This window comes from Haemaphysalis longicornis, unplaced genomic scaffold, assembly GCF_048455015.1.
Source record: "Haemaphysalis longicornis isolate Haplotype H1 unplaced genomic scaffold, Haemaphysalis longicornis Haplotype H1 scaffold_5, whole genome shotgun sequence".
Lineage (NCBI taxonomy): Eukaryota > Metazoa > Arthropoda > Arachnida > Ixodida > Ixodidae > Haemaphysalis > Haemaphysalis longicornis.
This window is the reverse complement of record NW_027526385.1, coordinates 153,441,878-153,461,001: the sequence shown is the minus strand read 5'-3', so window position 1 is coordinate 153,461,001 and position 19,124 is coordinate 153,441,878. Positions and strand designations below refer to the sequence as shown.

General features: G+C 51.9%; 1 protein-coding gene and 1 pseudogene across 1 annotated transcript; both read right to left on the bottom strand.

The window, feature by feature from the left end:
• Nucleotides 1–9,373: 9,373 nt before the first annotated feature.
• LOC144139949 (uncharacterized) lies at nt 9,374–12,550 on the bottom strand. Its single transcript, XM_077672171.1, has 2 exons — nt 11,476–12,550; nt 9,374–10,038 (listed from the first exon to the last, which is right to left on the bottom strand). The coding sequence occupies exons 1-2, from the start codon at nt 12,548–12,550 to the stop codon at nt 9,374–9,376; spliced, it is 1,740 nt and encodes a 579-aa protein (XP_077528297.1).
• A 705-nt stretch (nt 12,551–13,255) lies between these two features.
• Nucleotides 13,256–15,576, bottom strand: LOC144139948 (uncharacterized; annotated as a pseudogene).
• Between the last annotated feature and the right edge of the window lie 3,548 nt (nt 15,577–19,124).

Sequence of the window (19,124 nt, the reverse complement as noted above, 5' to 3'; positions counted from 1 at the left end):
ACGTGCGAACACGGCCGGCTCAGACTTGATACCGAAGGGCATAAACTTAAAGTGGTATAAACCCGATGAGCTGGAATATGGCCTCATTTTGCGGCTTTCAGGAGCCGTGGGAACTTGCCAGTACCCATTTGTAAAATCAAAGTTCTCGAAAAACTTCGTCGCCACAAGGGCCAGAAGAACGTCTATCAGTAGGATGGGTTCCCGGTCGCAGACAAGGAGCCGATTGAGCTCGCGGAAGTCAATACGAAAATGATAGTTCCATCCGCTTTGCGTAGAACCACAACAGGGGCATGGTAGGAAGGTTTAGACTTCTCAATAATGCCAAGTATTAATATTTCTTGTACTTCTTTTTCGACAGCCTCGACTAAGGCACTGGAATGGGGTACTGAGGTATGTGAATGGCCTTGGTGCTCGTCGATGTCAATGTGCACTCCACAAGGTCGGTCTTCCCAGGCAGATCAGAAAAAATGTTTTGGAAGGCCTGGAGGAGGGTGCGAACTTGTTTACCACGCTTCGGGTCGAGGTCACGAGAAATGTCCACGTCAGCGATGGACTGCGACTGGTGGAGCGAGGGGAACGGAATCTTGGTCTCGTCCTCCCTTTCATCACCACTGGAGTGAAACATTTTGGTGTTGAGAGAAGCTGCTACTGACGCTTGCGCAGGAAGTAAGCGTTGTCGGTCTTCATACAGTTCGAGCATGTTGACATGAAACACCTTGCTGTTCCCACCTACGACAACCATATAGTCGATGTCGCTTTTTGCTTCAACCACTTTGAATGGGCCTTTTTACTGCATAAGCAGCTTGTTCGATTCGGTAGGTAGAAGAATTAGGACATGATCGCCAACACAAAGTTTTTGCAGCGTGCGTTTTCTGTCGTAGTACGTTTTCTGTTTCAGTTGACTGCTTTCCAGTTTTTCGGGAGCAAGTTGGCAAGTTTCTTCCAGGCGCGTCCGAAGATCTACGAGGTAATCATACCTCGTCCGCACTTCATCCTCAATATTTTCGTTCGTCCATAGCTCCCGGAGAACAGACAAAGGGCCTCTAAAAGGCCAGCCGTATATTATTCGGAGAGGGGAAAACCCGAGGCTGGCTTGTGGGACCTCTCGGTAGGCGAAAACGATAGGCGCAATATATTGTCCCATGTTCGGGGCTTCTCGCAGAAAATCCTCTTCAGCATTGTTTTCAGTGTGCCGTTGAACTTCTCAACGAGTCCATTCGCCATTGCGGGGTAAGGGATAGTACGCAACAGCTTAATAGAAAGAAGGCAGCCGACCTATTGCATTAGGTCGGGCGTAAAACTTGCCCCCTGATCACTGAGCATTTCTTCCGGGATGCCTACCCGAGAAAATATCTCAAGTAGTTCTTCACCCACATGCACAGCCTCGATAGCTGGCAGAGGAATGACATCCGGATACCGGGCGGCAAAGTCAATAAGTGCGAGCACGTAGCGGTTCCCCTTTTCTGATGTTCGGGTGAATGGCCCTATTAGGTCTACGGCAACATGGCGAAATGATGTCCGAATCTGTGGCATGTTTCCCAAAGGGACGATTCCAACCATTCCTTTTGGCGTGGTCCGCTGGCAGGTGTCGTAGGACTTGCAAACTGCTGTACGTCACTGTGTAAATCAGGCCAGCAAAACTCCTGAAGAATTCTCTCAGTTGTGCACCGTATTCCCTGGTGGCCGGACATGATAGTCTCATAAGCGATTCGCAGTATGGGTTCGCGAAGCGGCTTCGGGACAACCACTTGACGGAATGTTCGACCTGTCGCCAGTTTGTACCATCGGTACAGGATACTGTCTTCCTCCAGGAGCCTATAGGAGTGTTCTTTCCCGGAAAAGAACGGTTTGCCGAGTTTGCGGTAGCAGCGACGTAGTCTCCCATCTTTCTGTTGTTTCTGCGCTAGTTCGGCTCTCGACACCTGGGAACCGATAATTGATGAAACTTTCAGAGGTGTGAACTTGTTTTGGTTTTCCCTGGCTACTGCAAATATCAGCGCGGGAGTGTCCAGCGGCACGGTTTGGTTACCGGAGTTTACACGTCCCTTGGTGCTTGACGAGGGTTCCCAGCATGGGTCAGGATCGGGGGGTTCTCTCACGCCAAATGAGTTTCTAATGACTAGATCGTATAGCGGGTTTTCCATGCAGGATGAAGTGACTTCACCAACAAAGAAGTGACAACGTGAATGACAGCTTCAGGCAGTCGAGGAGGACGGGAGTGACGACTTCCGGCAGTACGACAGACCCGTCGAGAAGCAGAACATCCTTCGTTTCTCTATTGAATCTCTCATCTTCCACGAGTTCCCGACTAACAATGACTCTGTTGCTTCCCGTGTCCCTGAGGACGCGGACTCGTTTCCCGAGTAAGCATCCTTCGATGACGGGTAGTCCATCTACTAAGAATCGAGGCGCCTTCTCGTCTGCTGAACTATGCAGGTCTGCGATGTCAAGGTCCTTAGTAGGGACCTTAGGTCCTTAGTACGAACATGTTTGCGGGGCCGTGTGAGTGTACAAGCGGCTTCATGTTCTTGGTCGGGTTGCTTGCTCCTGCAGTGCTCAGCCGAATGCCCCGACTTGCCGCATTTCTTGCATTTAGGTAGGCCCCGTGAAGTGACGCGACAGTCATATGCAGTGCGGCCGATGCGGTTGTATAGGTAGCATTTCAGCAGCTTCTTTTGGCCGGCCCTTCCATCTCTAGCTGTCCTCTCTTCACTGTCGTTCCCAAGGCTCGTGATATTTGGGGCCTACAGGAAGCGGTCAGGGTGGTCCGGGAAAGAACTCAGCGTCTTGCAGTCTCGCTCCTTCAGGAATACAGTGACTTGGCGTGGCAACACCGAAGAAACTGCTCGGAGACGGCAAGGTTCCTGAGTCGTTGGAATGTTTTCGGCACGCCCGCCACCTTAATCCAATGGTCAAAGTATCCTGAGAGCCGGGCAGCCAGTTGTGAAGTCTCGCCATCTATGGCTGAATTTCTCTTGGTAGCTCTGGGCAGTAAAGCGAAAGCGCTGCAGTAGAGCCTTTTTGACCGTTGGGCAATCCAGCGATTCCTCTGCTGTCATACGGCCTAGCACGGTCAAAACCTCCCTAGAGAGGCGCATGCTGATGGCCGTGGCCCACTTCCCTGGCGGCCATTCTTGTTCAGTAGCTACCCGCTCAAAGCGCTGTAGATATGCATGTAGGTCATCGTGGCGCTCGTCAAAGATGGGGATAAGCTTCTGGGGATTGACCATGGCCCCAGGGGATGGCGTGCCGATCGGTTAACGCCGTTCTCCTCGGACCCTGAATTTTCCGGTGTTTCCATTTGCTCCTTTCATCCGCAGCTTTGTGCCTTTTGTCCACGGCCTTCTGCCTTTAGTCTTCTTCGCGACTTGCTTCCCGTTGAGCGACTCGTTCAGCGCGCTGGTTGGCGCGTTTTTTCTCAACCCACTCGCGGAGCTCATGCTCAGATAAGCCGTAGTGGACGCGTAGCTCTGTAAGCTTTTGGAGATCCATGGTGGCCTTTATGCACGGTACGGAAGTCGTATCGGTCGGTATGCCAGCTGGATCCTGGCAGGCTCGCCACTTTTGTGAAAGTCAGAGGTCCAACAAGCATCTCGCACCACACCTAACTACTGGTTCCGACACCCACAACCATCACCTGTATTTTCGATTACGCAAAAACCTACCGAAACAGCACACTTGCGATTACCTCACAGGACACCCGGAAAGTTGCAGACACAAAAGTTTACAGAAAATGTCCCGCCGGCGTCTCACCCCACCCCGGTACAGGTTAAGATGCCTCTGGGATCGGTGACCGGGCGAGACCGCCGATGCGGTGGTGCTCGTCGGGTCTACGCCGTGAAGCGCACACGGCGCCGGGTTGCGTTGATGACACGCCTCGAGCACACACGCTATCAGGCTCCAAGGCTCGGATTTACGCCGCGAGGCATGCGGCCGCTGGGGCTGCCGGCGTGCTGCTTAGGAATGGGCAGAGGAGTACGTAAGGCCCACTCGCCGGCCCGGAGGTCCGAGAACTCAGGAATGAGAGATTACGTTTTTTTCTGGTGGTGGTGGTGGCCCGAAAAATGGCGCATACCCACTTAGGGGGATTGGCCAAGAAGAGTTATGTTTTCATTAGAATAAATCAAGCGAGGCAAAATAATGGAGCAGAAGAAAGAATTTGGTCTAGGTTAATGAAAGAGAGAGAGAGGAAACACGAGAAAAAAACACAGAGAGAAGAATAGGAAAACTATAGTAAAAATTAGCCTAATCGGAATGTTTTTCCTGCTTCGCGTGCCTCTGTCTTCTTTCTTCTCGTCGTCGGTCCCGCCCGTCATTCACACTTTCCCGCGCTTTCTCAGATGAGGCGTTGGCTATTGGGTCATTCCAACCCCCCACGTAGCACACCAACCCTAAAATCCCACAATTTACCACAAAGACATCCTGCCGGAGTGTGTAGACAAACCTTCCAAATGTATTGTTGAGCGCCCCAAATACAGGTAACAAAATGTGTTAAATTTAGTATAAGAATCTGGATTTCCCGGAGATTGGCTAAAAAGCACGCGAAAAACATTTTTCAGCATCAAGGGTGGCGGTACTTGGTCAGAAGACGTTCAAAAAATGTTGCAAAGGGCCCTTTATCGCCCTAATATCGATTCGCGCATTGAACGTGTGGTTTATGCTTCGGTGTTCACGCACTCGCTCAATATTGTCGGCTGCACACCCGAACAACGACTCTGTTCTTCCTTCCGTTATTTAGCCGGCAACTTGGTCTCGCGCTACGCCCCGAAAGAGATGTAGTTGCCATCACATACGCCATCTATACCATAAGTGGCTCAATATACAGCTCCAGCAGCTTCTGCCGAATGCATACACAAGCAAAACCTTCTATTTCGTAGGCAATATTTTTATGGCGCGTGTCTAGCGCTCTCGTGATGTTCGTGAATGACCTATTTGTGCGCCCAGAGGCAGTTCATTTGCGAATTATAAGGTGTGGAATGAGAAAACGTGGAAGAGCAAAGGCAAAGCAGCAACTGAACAATATCAGGAGTGAAATGGCAGAAACCGTGGGTAATGCTCACGCTAGCCCGAACGCGGCTAAACAGGATGCGGCAGAGCAGGAAGTTGGAGACCCCAGCGATAGTGGTGGCTGTGATCGCAGCTGTCTCCCTGTAGACCGGAAGCTTTAGAGTTCACGTGGACGACGATGAGCAACTTACAATTCGGACATCATGGAAATAGGCCAAGCGGCTTCTATGCGAGTGCGACAATAACCCAGACTTGACACCTCTTTCTCCCTCCCCTAAGCACTGGTAGATACTGTGTCCAGTTAGCTAACGCAATATCGCCTTCTGCTCGTCGACAGGGCCCGTCGAGCCAAGACGCCTCATGAATATTTGAAAAAGGGACCACCGAGGACTTAATGCTTAATAAAAAGTTTTCTCTCCCTCTCTCCCACCGGATTTCTTAAATGTATTGTGCGGTGTATTTACTGGATGGAGTTATCCAGGTGGACTGGATTTATGAGCCTTGTACGGCTAACGTTGCTAGCATCTCACAACGAATCTACCGGGAGTGGAATCGTAGTATTCAGCCAAGTGGTCCTGTTAATTCTGGGACAAACACCAAATCTTCCTTCGACGGCGCTGGGGGGGTATATTAGTTGATTGTAATAGTCATGGTAATATACCCGCCAGGTTCAGTAAGGAGGCGTTCTAACTGTCATGGCAACTACGCAAGGAGGCGCAGCCGGGAGGGTGGGGCAGTAAGTGAACTGTCGACCCCCGGCTTCTCACCCGCGCTGACCGCCCCACCAGCCGCTAGACCAGCCAATACGGCGCGCAGCTCTGTGTATGCTACTTGGGCAGTTAATGCGGCAGCCAAATCACACTTAACATTTCATTCATCTTATGAAAATGCTACTGTGCGCGAATGCAACGTGAGACAAGAAACACTGATTTACAATAGCGAGTAGGAGAAGCTGACACAAAACACAGTACACTTAGTTGCTCAGCTCTTGGACCACACTTCTTCAGCTTGAATTCACGATATACGAACGAGTATCTCATCTTTTACTAACATAAAGAAAAAATACCTTCTGCTGCGATTGGTCTCTGTGGATGGGGTAACCGCGATTTTGTAATCCCCAGAACACTGACTGAAATTTCTTCTACTACGGTAGGACGCGTGCGAGAGACTCCACACCTTGCCTTTCGCTGTTACTCAGGCCGCAGCGGTGATGTTTGTTCTGTGTTAGCACCTCTAGCCGCGCCGGGGAGAGGCAGTGAGACCTGCAGGAAGAAAAAAACTTCACATAGAGAGAAAAAGTCCCGGGGCAGCACCACTAACGTGAAACCTGGGGAGGGGCGAAGGATGCAGTGTTTTTGCAAATGGCGATGAAATCGTTGGGAGGAATGGGCATACAGCTTTGCTGAAAAAGTCTCTCGTCTTTGAAGTGCGAAGCTCTCTAGAGCGACTTTTAAACGAGTGTGCTGGTTTTTTTAGCGCACATTGCATTCTAGCGCGTGGCGTAAACGAGTTTCCCGGTGTTTTAACTGTGACTACATAGGAAGACGGTTATGACGACGACAGCAGACGCCAACTTTCCCAGACACTAATGGGCTTCGCCTCTAACAATAGTGGAACCAGGGGCGGCGTCTTGCGTACCGAGTCGCGGTGCCACTAGTACCGGTAAAAGCTAATCGAAAAAAAAACTGACGTTAGTCTGGTATCGCTACATCACTTGACGCAATTCGGTTATCGCTGCCGGTCGACGCCGATAACCGAAGACAGCGTGGTCTTGGGAACCACACGGAGCAATCGAGAATCGGTTGCCGCGTAGTGCCTAGTGCTTTTTGTAGGGAAAAACGTCGAGAATACCAAAGAAGCGACGCGGCGTGACTGGGCAGTTACGTGCGGAATCGAACTGTGATGTAGGGTTCTGATGCTGTAAAGAGATCTTGAAAGCCCTCAGGTCAGTCAACCCCGTAGTTACAGCAGCAAGACAGACATCAATTTTGTCAGAAATATCCATTGTTTCTACTTGAAACCGGCAAGAACAATGCGTATTCGATTGTTTGGTGCCATTATTGTAGATCGTAGTAAAGTTCCGTGCCTCTATCCGCCGATTCCACCATGTTAGAAGGCCAGACGGTCGCGAAGGTTCACAAGCCTACAAAGTGTCTTATGATCTGTAACTGGAGTGACATTATCGCCGTACTAGTCAGAACGAAAGCGTTGCGCTGCTAAAATTTCTGCTTGAAACTCTTCTCCTGTAACACTACATTCACACACAGCTTTTCGCGTGAGACCACTTACATAATAAAGAACGTCTTGACGACTATTTGACTTTGAACTATGGCGTCCCCAATGCTCGCGGCGCTGGCGTCTGTATGGCATGGCCTTCAGTGGATACACACAGTCAAAGATACAAAAAATCCTTAGCCTCCCTGTAAATATAAACATTAACATCCGTAGAGTTTCGTTAAATTCGGGAGTACATGTGAAAGAAGGATATCGGGCCCGAAGCGTAGAAAATAGAATGCGAGGTCACAAAAAAAATTACAAACACCTAACAAACTGCGGCTGCTTGGAGTATGCGACTGGTTTAGTCTTTTGGGGTCTTGTCCCACATTATCCCGCTAGTAAAGATCGTTTCCCCGAAGTCCAGTGTCGATGAGGAACCTAATCTCCCGGGCTCCGGTTGATTTGTCTGGAGGCTGGCAGGGCGATGGCGTTGAAGTTCTTGGAGGTGGCGGTCGAATTGACGAACTCGAGGCGTTGAGGTTATTAAATGAAACGGAAGTTTATATACAGCTATTTACAGTACGAAAACTGGGTACATGAGAAATAAAAAGAAAAACTTCGAACTTCAGCTAGACGCTAGCTCCAAGTGCGCACAAATCACTCGAGCTCCTCAACTTTGTCTAACTCTCCTATTCTCGGAGCGTACACAAACCGCTCGAGAAACCACGGCCGAGACTCTGTCTCGCCGCAAGATCCGTCTAGTTGCCCGGTACGGCGCTGCACCCTAAACCTCCGACGCGATCTTAACCTCTACTAGGGGGCTCACAAATCCCAACCTAGCTTTAGTGGTCGAGACTCCTTGTCCCGCCGGGTACTGCCAGCTCAGCGCTCAGACAACAACGATTTCCAATGGCCATGTTCGGCCTTAAAAAACCTCGAGATCAACCTCTCTCGGGAACGCCCCTGTAGCGTTCGTACACGTGTATGGGAGTGCGCGAATTCACGTAGACAGCTGTGACTCAGCACGACAGGGAATATTCATTGAGGCCCCGCCACCTTCGGGTCAACGGCACGCCCGCAGACGAGCAGGTTCGTGCGACTCCGTGGGGTGAAAGCGAAAGACGGCGACCGTGCGTCGTGCTGACCAGGGCGCGACAACAATGGAGACACGCCGGTAATCCCACCACCTCCGCATGTCGAGCAGACGTTCCTGGAATCCGGCGGCGCTGTTTGCTTTCTCAATGGGGGATTATCCTTGAGGTATGCGGTGGGCCAGACGATCCGTCTTCCGTGCGCGCCGTGACGAATTAGCGACGGCAGCAGCGCAGTGTTGGCAGTGCTACGTCGCCAGATAAGGTGGTGGGTTCTCACGTGCAGCTCTGGCGCGTGGCCGTTATTCTCATAAGTGGACCTTACAACTCCCCCCTTTAAGAGGGTTACTGGACCTCTTGGTTCAGTCAATCCGAGAAGAATTTAAAAGGGCCACTCGTTTCATCTCTCCTTCCGCAATAACAGCGGAACAAACGAAAAAAAAAACACGTGGAAGGAGCTAGGTATAACCACAAATGAGCCCCCTCCCGTTTTTACAGCTGAACCGAACTCTCTCTCGCCTAAACTACAAACACAACCTATTCACTAGCCGTTCAACAGGGACGGAATACTCTAGCAAACCGGAAACACACCAAAAAACATGCTAAAAACACTAAGTGCGAGCAAAAAGAAATCGGGTCGTATCTACGGGGCGCGTAAACGCCCCGAACAACGAGACAGCTCAACCTATAACACTGATGCGCGCTATCACTGCAAACACGCACACACATTCCGGCACTCGACAAAAAGAACAAAAGGAATAAGGACTGGCAAAGAACACGGGCAATTTTGCAGACAACAAAAATAAAACATTAAGAAAGTTTGCATTGTCACTATGCGCACGCACGCCAATGTTCTCCGTGACGGCGTAGCATGATAACGTTCCTTCAAGAATGTTCGGCTGTGCTTTCGCTCACTTGCGGTGCACAGAAAGTTTGGTTCGGTGCGCCGATCGATCAATTCGGTGCACGGATCGAGCACCCAAGGCATCTCGCCGCGCACAACCACGGCACACACACACACACACCACCGGCGAAAAAGGACGGGTGAACGGGAACGTTCACGTTCGTCGTGGCGGTGTTAAGGCTGGGAGGCAATTCAATGGTGGCCCCCCGAAAGCAGCATTGTGAAGGCGCGACAGTGCGTCCGCGTTCGCGTTGTTTGCTCCCTTCCTGTGAGAAACCACAACGTTGTTGCGTTGCAAGGCTAATGCCCACCTTGACAATTTAGCCCCATGAGGCGTACAGGTCGTCAGGTAAGACAGGGGGTTATGGTCGGACACAACGTTGACTTCTGCCCCAAAAACCCAATAATCAAACTTTTTCAATGCCCAAATGATGGCAAACGCCTCGCGCTCGATGGTTGACCAGCGGGTTTGGGTTGGAGTGATACGATGGCTGGCAAAAGCGATGGGCTTCTCGCGGCCCTCTTTCCCCATCTGCGCCAGACATGCCCCGGCTCCCACCTCAGACGCGTCAGTAAACAGCCAATAATGCTGGTGCGGGTCAGGGGTGTTTAGCGCCGCGGCTGAGCAAAGGGACTCCTTTAGCTGCTCGAATGCCCGCTCGGCCTCGCTACTCCAAGGAATCGGGTTTGGTAAACCCCGCTTTGTCAGGGACGTTAGCGGCTCAGCTACCTCCGCGTAGTTGTTGACGTACTCTCGGTAATACCCGCAAAGGCCAAGGAGGCTTCGAAGCTCCTTCTTAGTCTTTCGTTTTACGAGACCTATGATTGCGGCAAGCTTTTCCGGATCGGGACCGTGCGTTCCGCTGCCCACTACGTGGCCGAGGTACTTAATGTGGCCCTGAGCTACCTGGCACTTCTCAACGCTCGCCTTTAACCTCGCGTCCGTCAAAAAGCCGAGGATAATGTCCACATGCCTAAGGTGGTCCTCCCATGAAGAGGAGAAGACGGCAATGTCATCCAGATAGGCCGTGGCGTAGGACCTGTGTTTGGCGAGCAACGTGTTCATCATCTTCTGAAATGTTGCTGCCGCATTTCTGAGACCAAACGGCATGACGCGCCACGCGTACTGCCCGTCTAGCGTGACGAAGGCGGTTAGGTTCTGGCTCTCCGGCGCTACCGGCACCTGTCAGTAGCCCCTCCGCAAGTCTATGACTGTGATAAACCTCGAGTGACCCACTTTCAGGATCAGCTCCTGCGGTGGAGACATAGGGAATGCATCGGCGCGAGTCACGGCATTTAACCTGCGGTAGTCGATGCACATTCTCCATGACCCGTCTTTCTTTCCGACGCAAATGACTGGGTGGGCGTGCTCACTTTCAACTGGGTAGATGAGGCCCAACTCCAAAAGTTCGTCTACCTGGTGGGTGACGTCTTTCCTGAGCAGCTCCGGAACGTGGTAAGGAAAAGCCCTCTTCGGCTCATAACTTCCCTGCAGCTCGATTCGGTGTTGCCCCACCGCGGCGAGTCCTGGCGTTCCATTGAACAGGTCGGCGTGTTTTGCAAATACGCTTGAAATCTCAGAGCTCTCTCGCTCGCTTAAGTGTGACAACTCCTCGATCGGTAAGGGGAGGGTACTTCGACACTGCGGCATAAAGCGCGGGGTGCGCTCTACGTCCCCAAAGTCGCTATCTTCATCGAACACTACCCCCACGTAACTGACGCGACCGTAGTAAGGCCGCAGGTGGTTCGCGTGCACCACCGAAGTTCTCTTTTCCCCCATGTCGAGACGGTATGAATGCTGCCTCTCCTGTGCAACAACCGTGAATGGGCCCAACCATCTCGGGGCCGTCTTACGTTTACCCTCCGTGTCGAACAAAAGGACCTGTTCGCCATCGCTGCACGTTTTGTTAAGGGCGGTCCTCTTGCACGCCTGCGCGTAGCTGCCCTGGCGCGCGCTCGCCGTGAGCCCCGCCACTTCCGCCGCTACCTCTAGCTGCTCGCGCAGCTGCCGTAGGTATTTCGCTGGCTCCTCTTTTAATGTGCCCGGTACGGGCAGTTCCCCTGTCCAACTGTGCTGGTGGATCGCCAGCGGTCCTGTGGGGTTCCTGCCATATAGCATGCGAAACGGGGCGACTCCGGTTGTGTCATGCGGAACCTCTCGGTAGGCCCACAACACGAACGGTACTAATCTATCCCAGTTCCTTGGATCCTTCTCGATGACGTGAAACAGCATGTTCTTAAGTACCCTATTCCAACGCTCCACCGTGCCATTGCTCTCCGGGTGTTCCGGTGTCGAGAAGCGTGGCGCGCAGCCCAACCTTTCCAAAAAGCTTTGTGTCAGTTGGGACGTGAAGTTAGTACCCTGGTCAAAGCGTATTAACTCAGGGATGCCAGTCCTGCTGAATATTGTCAGGAGAGCTTCGCAAGTTGCTTTCGAAGTAAATGACCGCAAGCACACGACTTCGGGCCAGCATGTGCAGAGGTCCACCAAACAAAGCGCATACTTGTGGCCCCGACCCGACGGTACGTCCAGGGGTCCGATGATGTCCACGTTTACAACCTGGAATGGGTGGTCGGGCCTTGTTAGGGGAACAATAGGGACCCGGTCGCTGAGCCGTATATCTGCCCGGATTTGGCAGCCATGGCATGTTTGGCAGTGATGGGATACGTCCGCCTCTAGGCCAGGCCAGAAAAAGCTGTATTTTATCCTAGCCTTCGTCTTTTTGGGGCCTAAATGGCCTCCCCATAGTGACTCGTGGGCCAGCAACAGTACCTCCTCGCGCCTCTCTGAGGGCAGCACAAGTTGCGTTACCTTCGCGCCGGCTATAGTGTCCCTATGAAACAGCAACCCGTCAGAGACAAACATGCCGGCTTTCCCTCTTTTCGCGTCGGCCCAAGCTTTCTTTAGGCTGTCATCAGCCAGCTGAGACGCCAGCAGCCTTGTCCGTGGGCCCTCAACTTCGACTGCCTCATCAATCTCCTCGGCCGGAGCTTCGGGTGCCGTCTCTCCCGTAATCTCACACACGGCAGCCGCCGGTTCGGAGATCGCCCCGGTGCCGACCTCGCGGTCCCCACTTGAGGAGGCGAAAGTTTCAGCCGTGCTGTTCGCCTCCCGGTTGGGGTGACATTTCGTCAGCAACTCCAAATCCTCTCTCGAAAGCAAACAGTCTAGTCCCTCGGCGAGATTGTTGGTGACAGCACAGATTAGCTGCACCTTGGGGCTCCCGACCACCGACACGGCATGCCTCAAACTCACAGGCAGGCTGACCACTCTCGCGTTAACCGACTCCCGAAATGCTGGAACGAGCCTGATGGTGCCCGATGGCTGCATAGCGTCCTGTGGGACGCTATGCAGCCATCGGGCTTCCCGTGTCGACCATCCCGTGTCGACCGTCCCGGTAACTGCCTTGCCTGCACAGTCGAGTTCCACGTGCTGTAGTCTAGACATTCTCAGCTCATTAATGCTTTCGAGAGCATTTACCTCGACCACGAGAATTCGCTGCCCCGCGCTCGTCAGGCCGGCATCCTGAGCTTGCATCATCATCATCATCATTTATTATACCCTTAAGGGCCCCTTGCGGGGTATTACATAAGGGGGGAGCAAATACAGAAATTCCACAGCAGGTGATGGTCAATGGTACAGGCGTAGAAGTGAGGCAGATTCATAAAGAAATGGCAGCAACACAGCAAATATATGTACATATGTACCTAAAGGAGCTGTAACAAGAAAATGAGGAGCGAAGTACCCTTTCAAAATAATTAATATAAGCCATTGATTGGCCACATCATCCAATCAATCCCACACAAGTCACTCATACACAAGCCCACACAATCACACACACAATCCCACTCACAGCACTCATTGACATAGAGTCACTGACCCGCTGAGTGGTCAAACCGTCTCGTCAGGTGGGCAGCACACACACAAGCCAAAGCCGAACGCCCAGCGCAGTCCCCGCGCGGACAACATTCCAGTGTCCTCGCTTCGACGCCCCGCAGTTGTCCGCGCGCGCTCGCCGGCACAACGAGCGAGTCGCTAATCCCCTGAGGAACGCCTTCGTCCGCCGCCGGACTCGCAGGAAGAGCTGCGGTAATCCCAGCCCAGTCTCCCTGTGTACGCCCTGGCGAGCCGGCCAGCACGCGCGCGCCTTTTCGGCATTCCCTCGTCGCCCATGAGCTCGTCAGCCTTGGCGAACGACCGCATACCAACGGAAGAGAGGAGCCCGAACTTAACAACAACTGAAATGATTTACGATTAACTGCCTGAACAGTAAGTGGTCACGTTCGTTGACTATGGTTTCGGGTAGGTTATTCCACTCTTCTATGGCTTCAGGTAAAAAGGATTTGTTAAAAGCGTTATATGATCCATGCAGGCGCTGCAAACTTAATGAGTTAAAAAGGCGACGCGATGAACGGGTAGGAGGGAGAAGTACCGTACCGCGCTGTGAGGGGAAATTATAATATATTTTGTGCAAGAGGCATAGCCGAGTAACGTTTCGGCGGATTTCGAGGGTGGGCAGGTTAAGAGATTGTTTTATACTGGTAATACTTAAGCGGGGGCTGTACTGTGAGGAAATAAATCTAGCGGCACGATTCTGAATTGATTCAAGTGAGTCGATCAAGTAATTTTGGTGGGGGCTCCAAATAGCCGACGCATATTCAAGTTGACTACGTGTAAAAGTTTCATAAGCCAGTTTACGGATTTGGGGGGGACAGAAGGTTAGCGATCTTTTGATATACCCAAGTGATGTAGCCGATGCGGCGGTTAGTTGCTGTATGTGATCGCACCATGTTAGGTTGCTTGACATCACTACTCCGAGGTATCGATACGAATCAGCCTGGGTGAGGAAATTGGAGTTTACCGAATACTGGAAAGAAAAGTTGCTGCGCTTGCGCGAAACTTGCATGACTTTACATTTATTTATATTTAATTGCATCAGCCATCGTCAAACACCATTTTTGTATGTTAGATATGTCATTTTGAAGAATATTTTGGTCAGAGCTAATTGAAATGCGGCGGTAGAGTACACAGTCGTCTGCGAACAGGATAATGGTTGATGAGATTTCGTCTGGAATGTCATTAATAAAGATCAGAAATAGAAGTGGCCCAAGTACTGACCCTTGCGGAACACCGGATATTACCTTCACGTGAGTTGATTGGTGAATCTCCACAACAGTAAATTGAACCCTATCTGCGAGGAAATTTTTAATCCACTCCACTTGCGCCCTCTGCTATCACTCTCTGCACGTGCGCGCTGTGCCCTGGGTTTCCTGGCTTCTCAGAAATTTTTAGGCACAGCCGGAAATGTTGACCCTCTCCCTTACAGACGCTACAAATCCAGATTCGCTTGCCACTGTTGGTATTACGCGCGGGTACTTTATCTCTACGCCCAACAGTGGAGACTCTTCCCTTGGCCTGCTCGAAGGTTTGCAGCACGTTAGCTATCTCTGGCGGCTTCAGCCACGTCTCTGCTTCGCGCAGGCGAACGTACTCCAGTCCCTCAGCGCTCAAACTATTCTTAATTCTATCGGTCACCATGAGGGCCACTACCTCCTCTTTTGTTTCGACCTTCCTCTATTTCAGGTAGTAGTCCAACTGGGTGCCAACGCGGGAGGCAAACTGCGACCAGGTTTCGTCGTTACGTTTCGCTGCCTTTGCAAATCGGTCGAGGTATTCTGCGGGGCTTAGCCTAAGCTCTTGCTGCACGGCCTTTTCTACCACTTCGTAGTCATTGCACTCACTGTCCCCGAGTCCACGTAACATGTACCTCACCCGTTCCGACAACGCGGGTACAACTAAATGAACCCGACTTGACTACGGTACACCGTACGTCACAAACAACCTTTCAACTTCGTCGAACCACAACAGAATGTCCGCTTCGCATGGCAGCTTTAGCACCTTCAGGACCTTTGAGCACTGAGTGACCGGGTCTAAGCCCAGCCGCCTACCCTCGTCTGAGTCCGAGCCCGTAGGAGTTGGCGCGCCAGCCCTCGTCTCCAGCTTCAAACTTCGCAGCCGCTCATCGGATTCAAGCTTCAGTTTTTGTATGCGTTCTCCCGACTCTCGCGCCTCTCTTCTCTCTCGTTCCGCCGCCTCTCGCGCTCTTTCCTCCGCTTCGCGCGCTGCTTTTCTCTCTCGCTCCTCCGCCTCCCGCGCTCTTTCCTCCGCTTCGCCCGCGGCTTTTCTCTCTCGCTCCTCCGCCTCTCGCGCTCTTTCCTCCGCTTCGCGCGCTGCTTTTCTCTCCCGCTCTTGAAACTCCAACTCCATTCGTCTAAGAATTATCACCTCGGATTCCACTTGGGGAGATCCTCCTGCTGCCGAGCCTCCTTGAGGTGGCGCCTCGTCTGTCTGACCATTTCGGTCTCCTTCCGCCATGTTCGTCTGCATGCTCCGCGTGACTACTATGCAACCCAAGACTCAGCCTACACCGCCACAACGAAGCGCAAGAAATCCCACTCACCCACACCTCCTGTGGTCGGCTGCTGCGTCGTTGGCCCCGTGCGGTGGTTGGCTCTGCCGCTCCACTCCGCGCGGAGCTCGGCCGCCGCCGATGAAGGCGGGCTTGCGTCTGCTTGCTGCCCCTGGTTGCGGCCTGGTGATTTCTTCTGCCAAATCCCGCCGACTGCGCCAGTAAAGATCGTTTCCCCGAAGTCCGGTGTCGATCAGGAACCCAATCGCCCGGGCTCCAGTTGATTTGGCAGGAGGCTGGCAGGGCGATGGTGTTGAAGTTCTTGGAGATGGCGGTCGAATTGACGAACTCGAGGCGTTGAGGTTGAATAAATGAAACGGAAGTTTATATAGAGCTATTTACAGTACAAAAACTGGGTACATGAGAAATAAAAAGAAAAACTTCGAACTTCAGCTAGACGCAAGCTCCAAGTGCGCACAAATCACTCGAGCTCCTCAACTTCGTCTAACTCTCCTATTCTCGGAGCGTACACAAACCGCTCGAGAAACCACGGCCGAGACTCTGTCTCGTCGCAAGATCCGTCTAGTTGCCCGGTACCGCGCTGCACCCTGAACCTCCAAAGCGATCTTAACCTCGACTAGGGGGCTCACAAATCCCAACCTAGCTTTAACGGTCGAGACTCCTTGCCCCGCCGGGAACTGCCAGCTCAGCGTTCAGACAACAACGATTTCCAACGGCCAAGTTCGGCCTTATAAAACCTCGATATCACCCTCTCTCGGGAGCGCCCCTGTAGCGTTCGTACACGTGTATGGGAGTGCCCGAATTCACGTAGAGAGCTGTTACTCAGCACGCCACGGAATATTCATTGAGGCGCCGCCACCTTCGGGTCAACGGCACGCCCGCAGACGTGCAGGTTCGTGCAACCACGCGGGGTGAAAGCGAAAGACGGCGACCGTGCGTCGTGCTGAACAGGGCGCGACAACAATGGAGAGAGAGAGAGAGATGAAACGTTTATTATCAGGAAAAAAGGAGGTGGCGCGATTGTCTTAGGGGTGGTGCCCTCCTTCCAGGGCCCCAGACTCTTCTGCTCTTCTCCGGGCTGGAAGAATTAAGTCCTTCTGAATCCCGAAGTCGGAGCTGGCCGGAGCTGCCTCCCATAGCGCGACCGTATTTTTGGGGTTGTTTCCTGAAGGCCAGATGATAGGGCAGGCCCATGTTGCGTGAAATAAGTTGGAAGGGTTTCCGCATTTATTGCATGCTTCTGTGTGTGTTGGAGGGAACATTTTGGATAGCCGGGATTTGTTAGGATAAGTGTTCGTCTGGATTTGCCTCAGCGTTTCAGCTTTTGCGCCAGAGAGGTTCTTGTCCGGGTTGGGGAAAAGGGCTCGTTCATCTCTTTGGACAGTGAGGCGTTCGCCAAAGCCACTTGGGAGGGGCTGCAGAAGGCTAGGACTGTTAGCCGCGCGGTTTGTAAGATCGCGCGCAGCCTGGTCGGCCCTCTCGTTTCCCTCCAGCTCCTCGTGTCGTGGAGTCCAGACAATGCGGAGGAATTGATTCGACATTTTCGGCTCTAATTTTTTAAGTCGCTTGAGAATTCTTCCATTCATAAGGTTTTGCGTAGCGTTTTTGGAATCTGTGACTATTTGGAGGCTTTGGTTCTTATGCTGCCCATACCTTATTGCCAGGAGGAGAGCACCAGTTTCGGCTTTGTCGGCAGTGGTATCTTTTAGCGTGAGGCCATCCTTGATGGCTCCTTCGTGATCAATTATAACTATGGAGGAATTTTTCCCGCTGTAGAAAGCAGCGTCGGTGTAGATGACATTTTTTTTTGTTTTAAAGTTGTTTCCGTAGGAAGGCTACTCGTGCTATTCTTCTCTCTTTGTGCAGGCAGGGGTCCATGTTTCGAGGTAGGGGGAGCACTTTCAGTCGTGTTCGTACATCTCTGCTCATGTCCACTTTGTCAATAATCGAGTGTACGTCCGCGGGGGACCCCACTCTTTGCAGGATAGCCCTGCCCGCTTTTGTTTTTTCCAGGCATTGTTTTTGCGAGATTAGGAGTGCCTCTCTGATTTCTTCGAAGGTGTTGGATACACCCAAGCTCATCAGCTTTTCATTTGATGTATAGTTTGGGAGACCGAGGGCTGCTTTGTAAGCCGTGAGGAGTATGACATTGGCTTGATCAGTCTCTTGAGTGTTAAGGCAGTGGCAAGGCAAGCTATATGCCAGGCGGTTGACTACCAAGGCCTGCATAATGCGCAGGGTTTCTTCTTCCTTGAGGCCGGCTCTGTTCTTAGTTATTCTTCTCACTATTCTTGCAATTTGCACAGTTGACTTCTTTATCTTTTCTATGGTGAAGTTTGCCTTGTCATTACTTTGTATAAACATCCCTAGGACTCGTATTTGATCTTTTTCGGGTATTGTGTAATCTCCAAGCTTAATGTTTATTGGCCCTGGGCTTACATAGCGGGTGCCGTGGATTCGGATAACAAAGGGACGCCGCAGGGCTCCGTAATCTCCCCCCTGCTTTTTAACGTTACCATGATCAAAATCGCAAAAAACTGCAAAACATTCCCGACATAGGCCTTACCCTTTGCGCCGACGATATAACAATCTGGGCTACTAAAGGATCACTGGCTGCAAAAGAAGAGTTACTTCAAGAGGCTACAAATGTGGTGGAAAACCTGGCTGCACAAAATGGGTTACAATGCGCACCAGAAAAATCCGAAGTTATCCGAATCCACAACAACGGAGACACGCCAGTAATCCCACCACCTCCGCGTGTCGAGCAGACGTTCCTGGAATCCGGCGGCACTGTTTGCTTTCTCAATGGGGGATTATCCTTGAGGTATGCGGTGGGACAGACGATCCGTCTCCCGTGCGCGCCGTGACGAATTAGCGACGGCAGCAGCGCAGTGTTGGCAGTACTACGTCGCCAGACAAGTCGGCGGGTTCTCACGTGCCGCTCGGGCGCCTGGCCGCTAATCTCATACTTACACCGCTCAAGCTAAATTTATTGGGAGGGTTTCGACACTCGCCAAAAGGTCATTTCGATACCAGGCCCACTTCTATATGCACACAGCAAACATAATGGTGAGCGTTATGCTTCTGCTAATCGAAAGTGAGACATGAAATGCCGACGTAATACTGATTTTACATGCTGATACAAATACAGTGCAGTGCCAGCAAAACGGTATTCATACAATTGTGATGCTGGCGCTTGCATTTTATAGGGCAATGGTCACAACAGTGAACGCAAGGTCTATCTTGTCTGACCGCAAATACGTAAGGTCCGTCTTATGTGGCCGTCTTACCTGACTTGAATTGTGTTCGTTTGTCGCTGCCATGCATAAGAATTTTCTAGTGTCCGGACTGTAGGTACACAAAAGAAAAGTAGAAAGCTGTGTGGCGAAAGCCAGGAGTGCCCTCAGTCCTTGGCAGAGGGTACGCCCTGTTTTTTTATGGCAGCACTCAGGCGGTGGTAGTCAAGACAAAATA

What these genes read in the sequence shown, in the direction of transcription:
- LOC144139949 (XM_077672171.1), bottom strand. Translation starts at nt 12,550, where the DNA reads ATGCAGCCATCGGGCACCATCAGGCTCGTTCCAGCATTTCGGGAGTCG. An exon ending in GAGCAATGGCACGGTGGAGC is followed by an intron (nt 10,039 to 11,475) that starts GTTGGAATAGGG and finishes CCGCAATCATAG; the next exon opens with GTCTCGTAAAACGAAAGACT.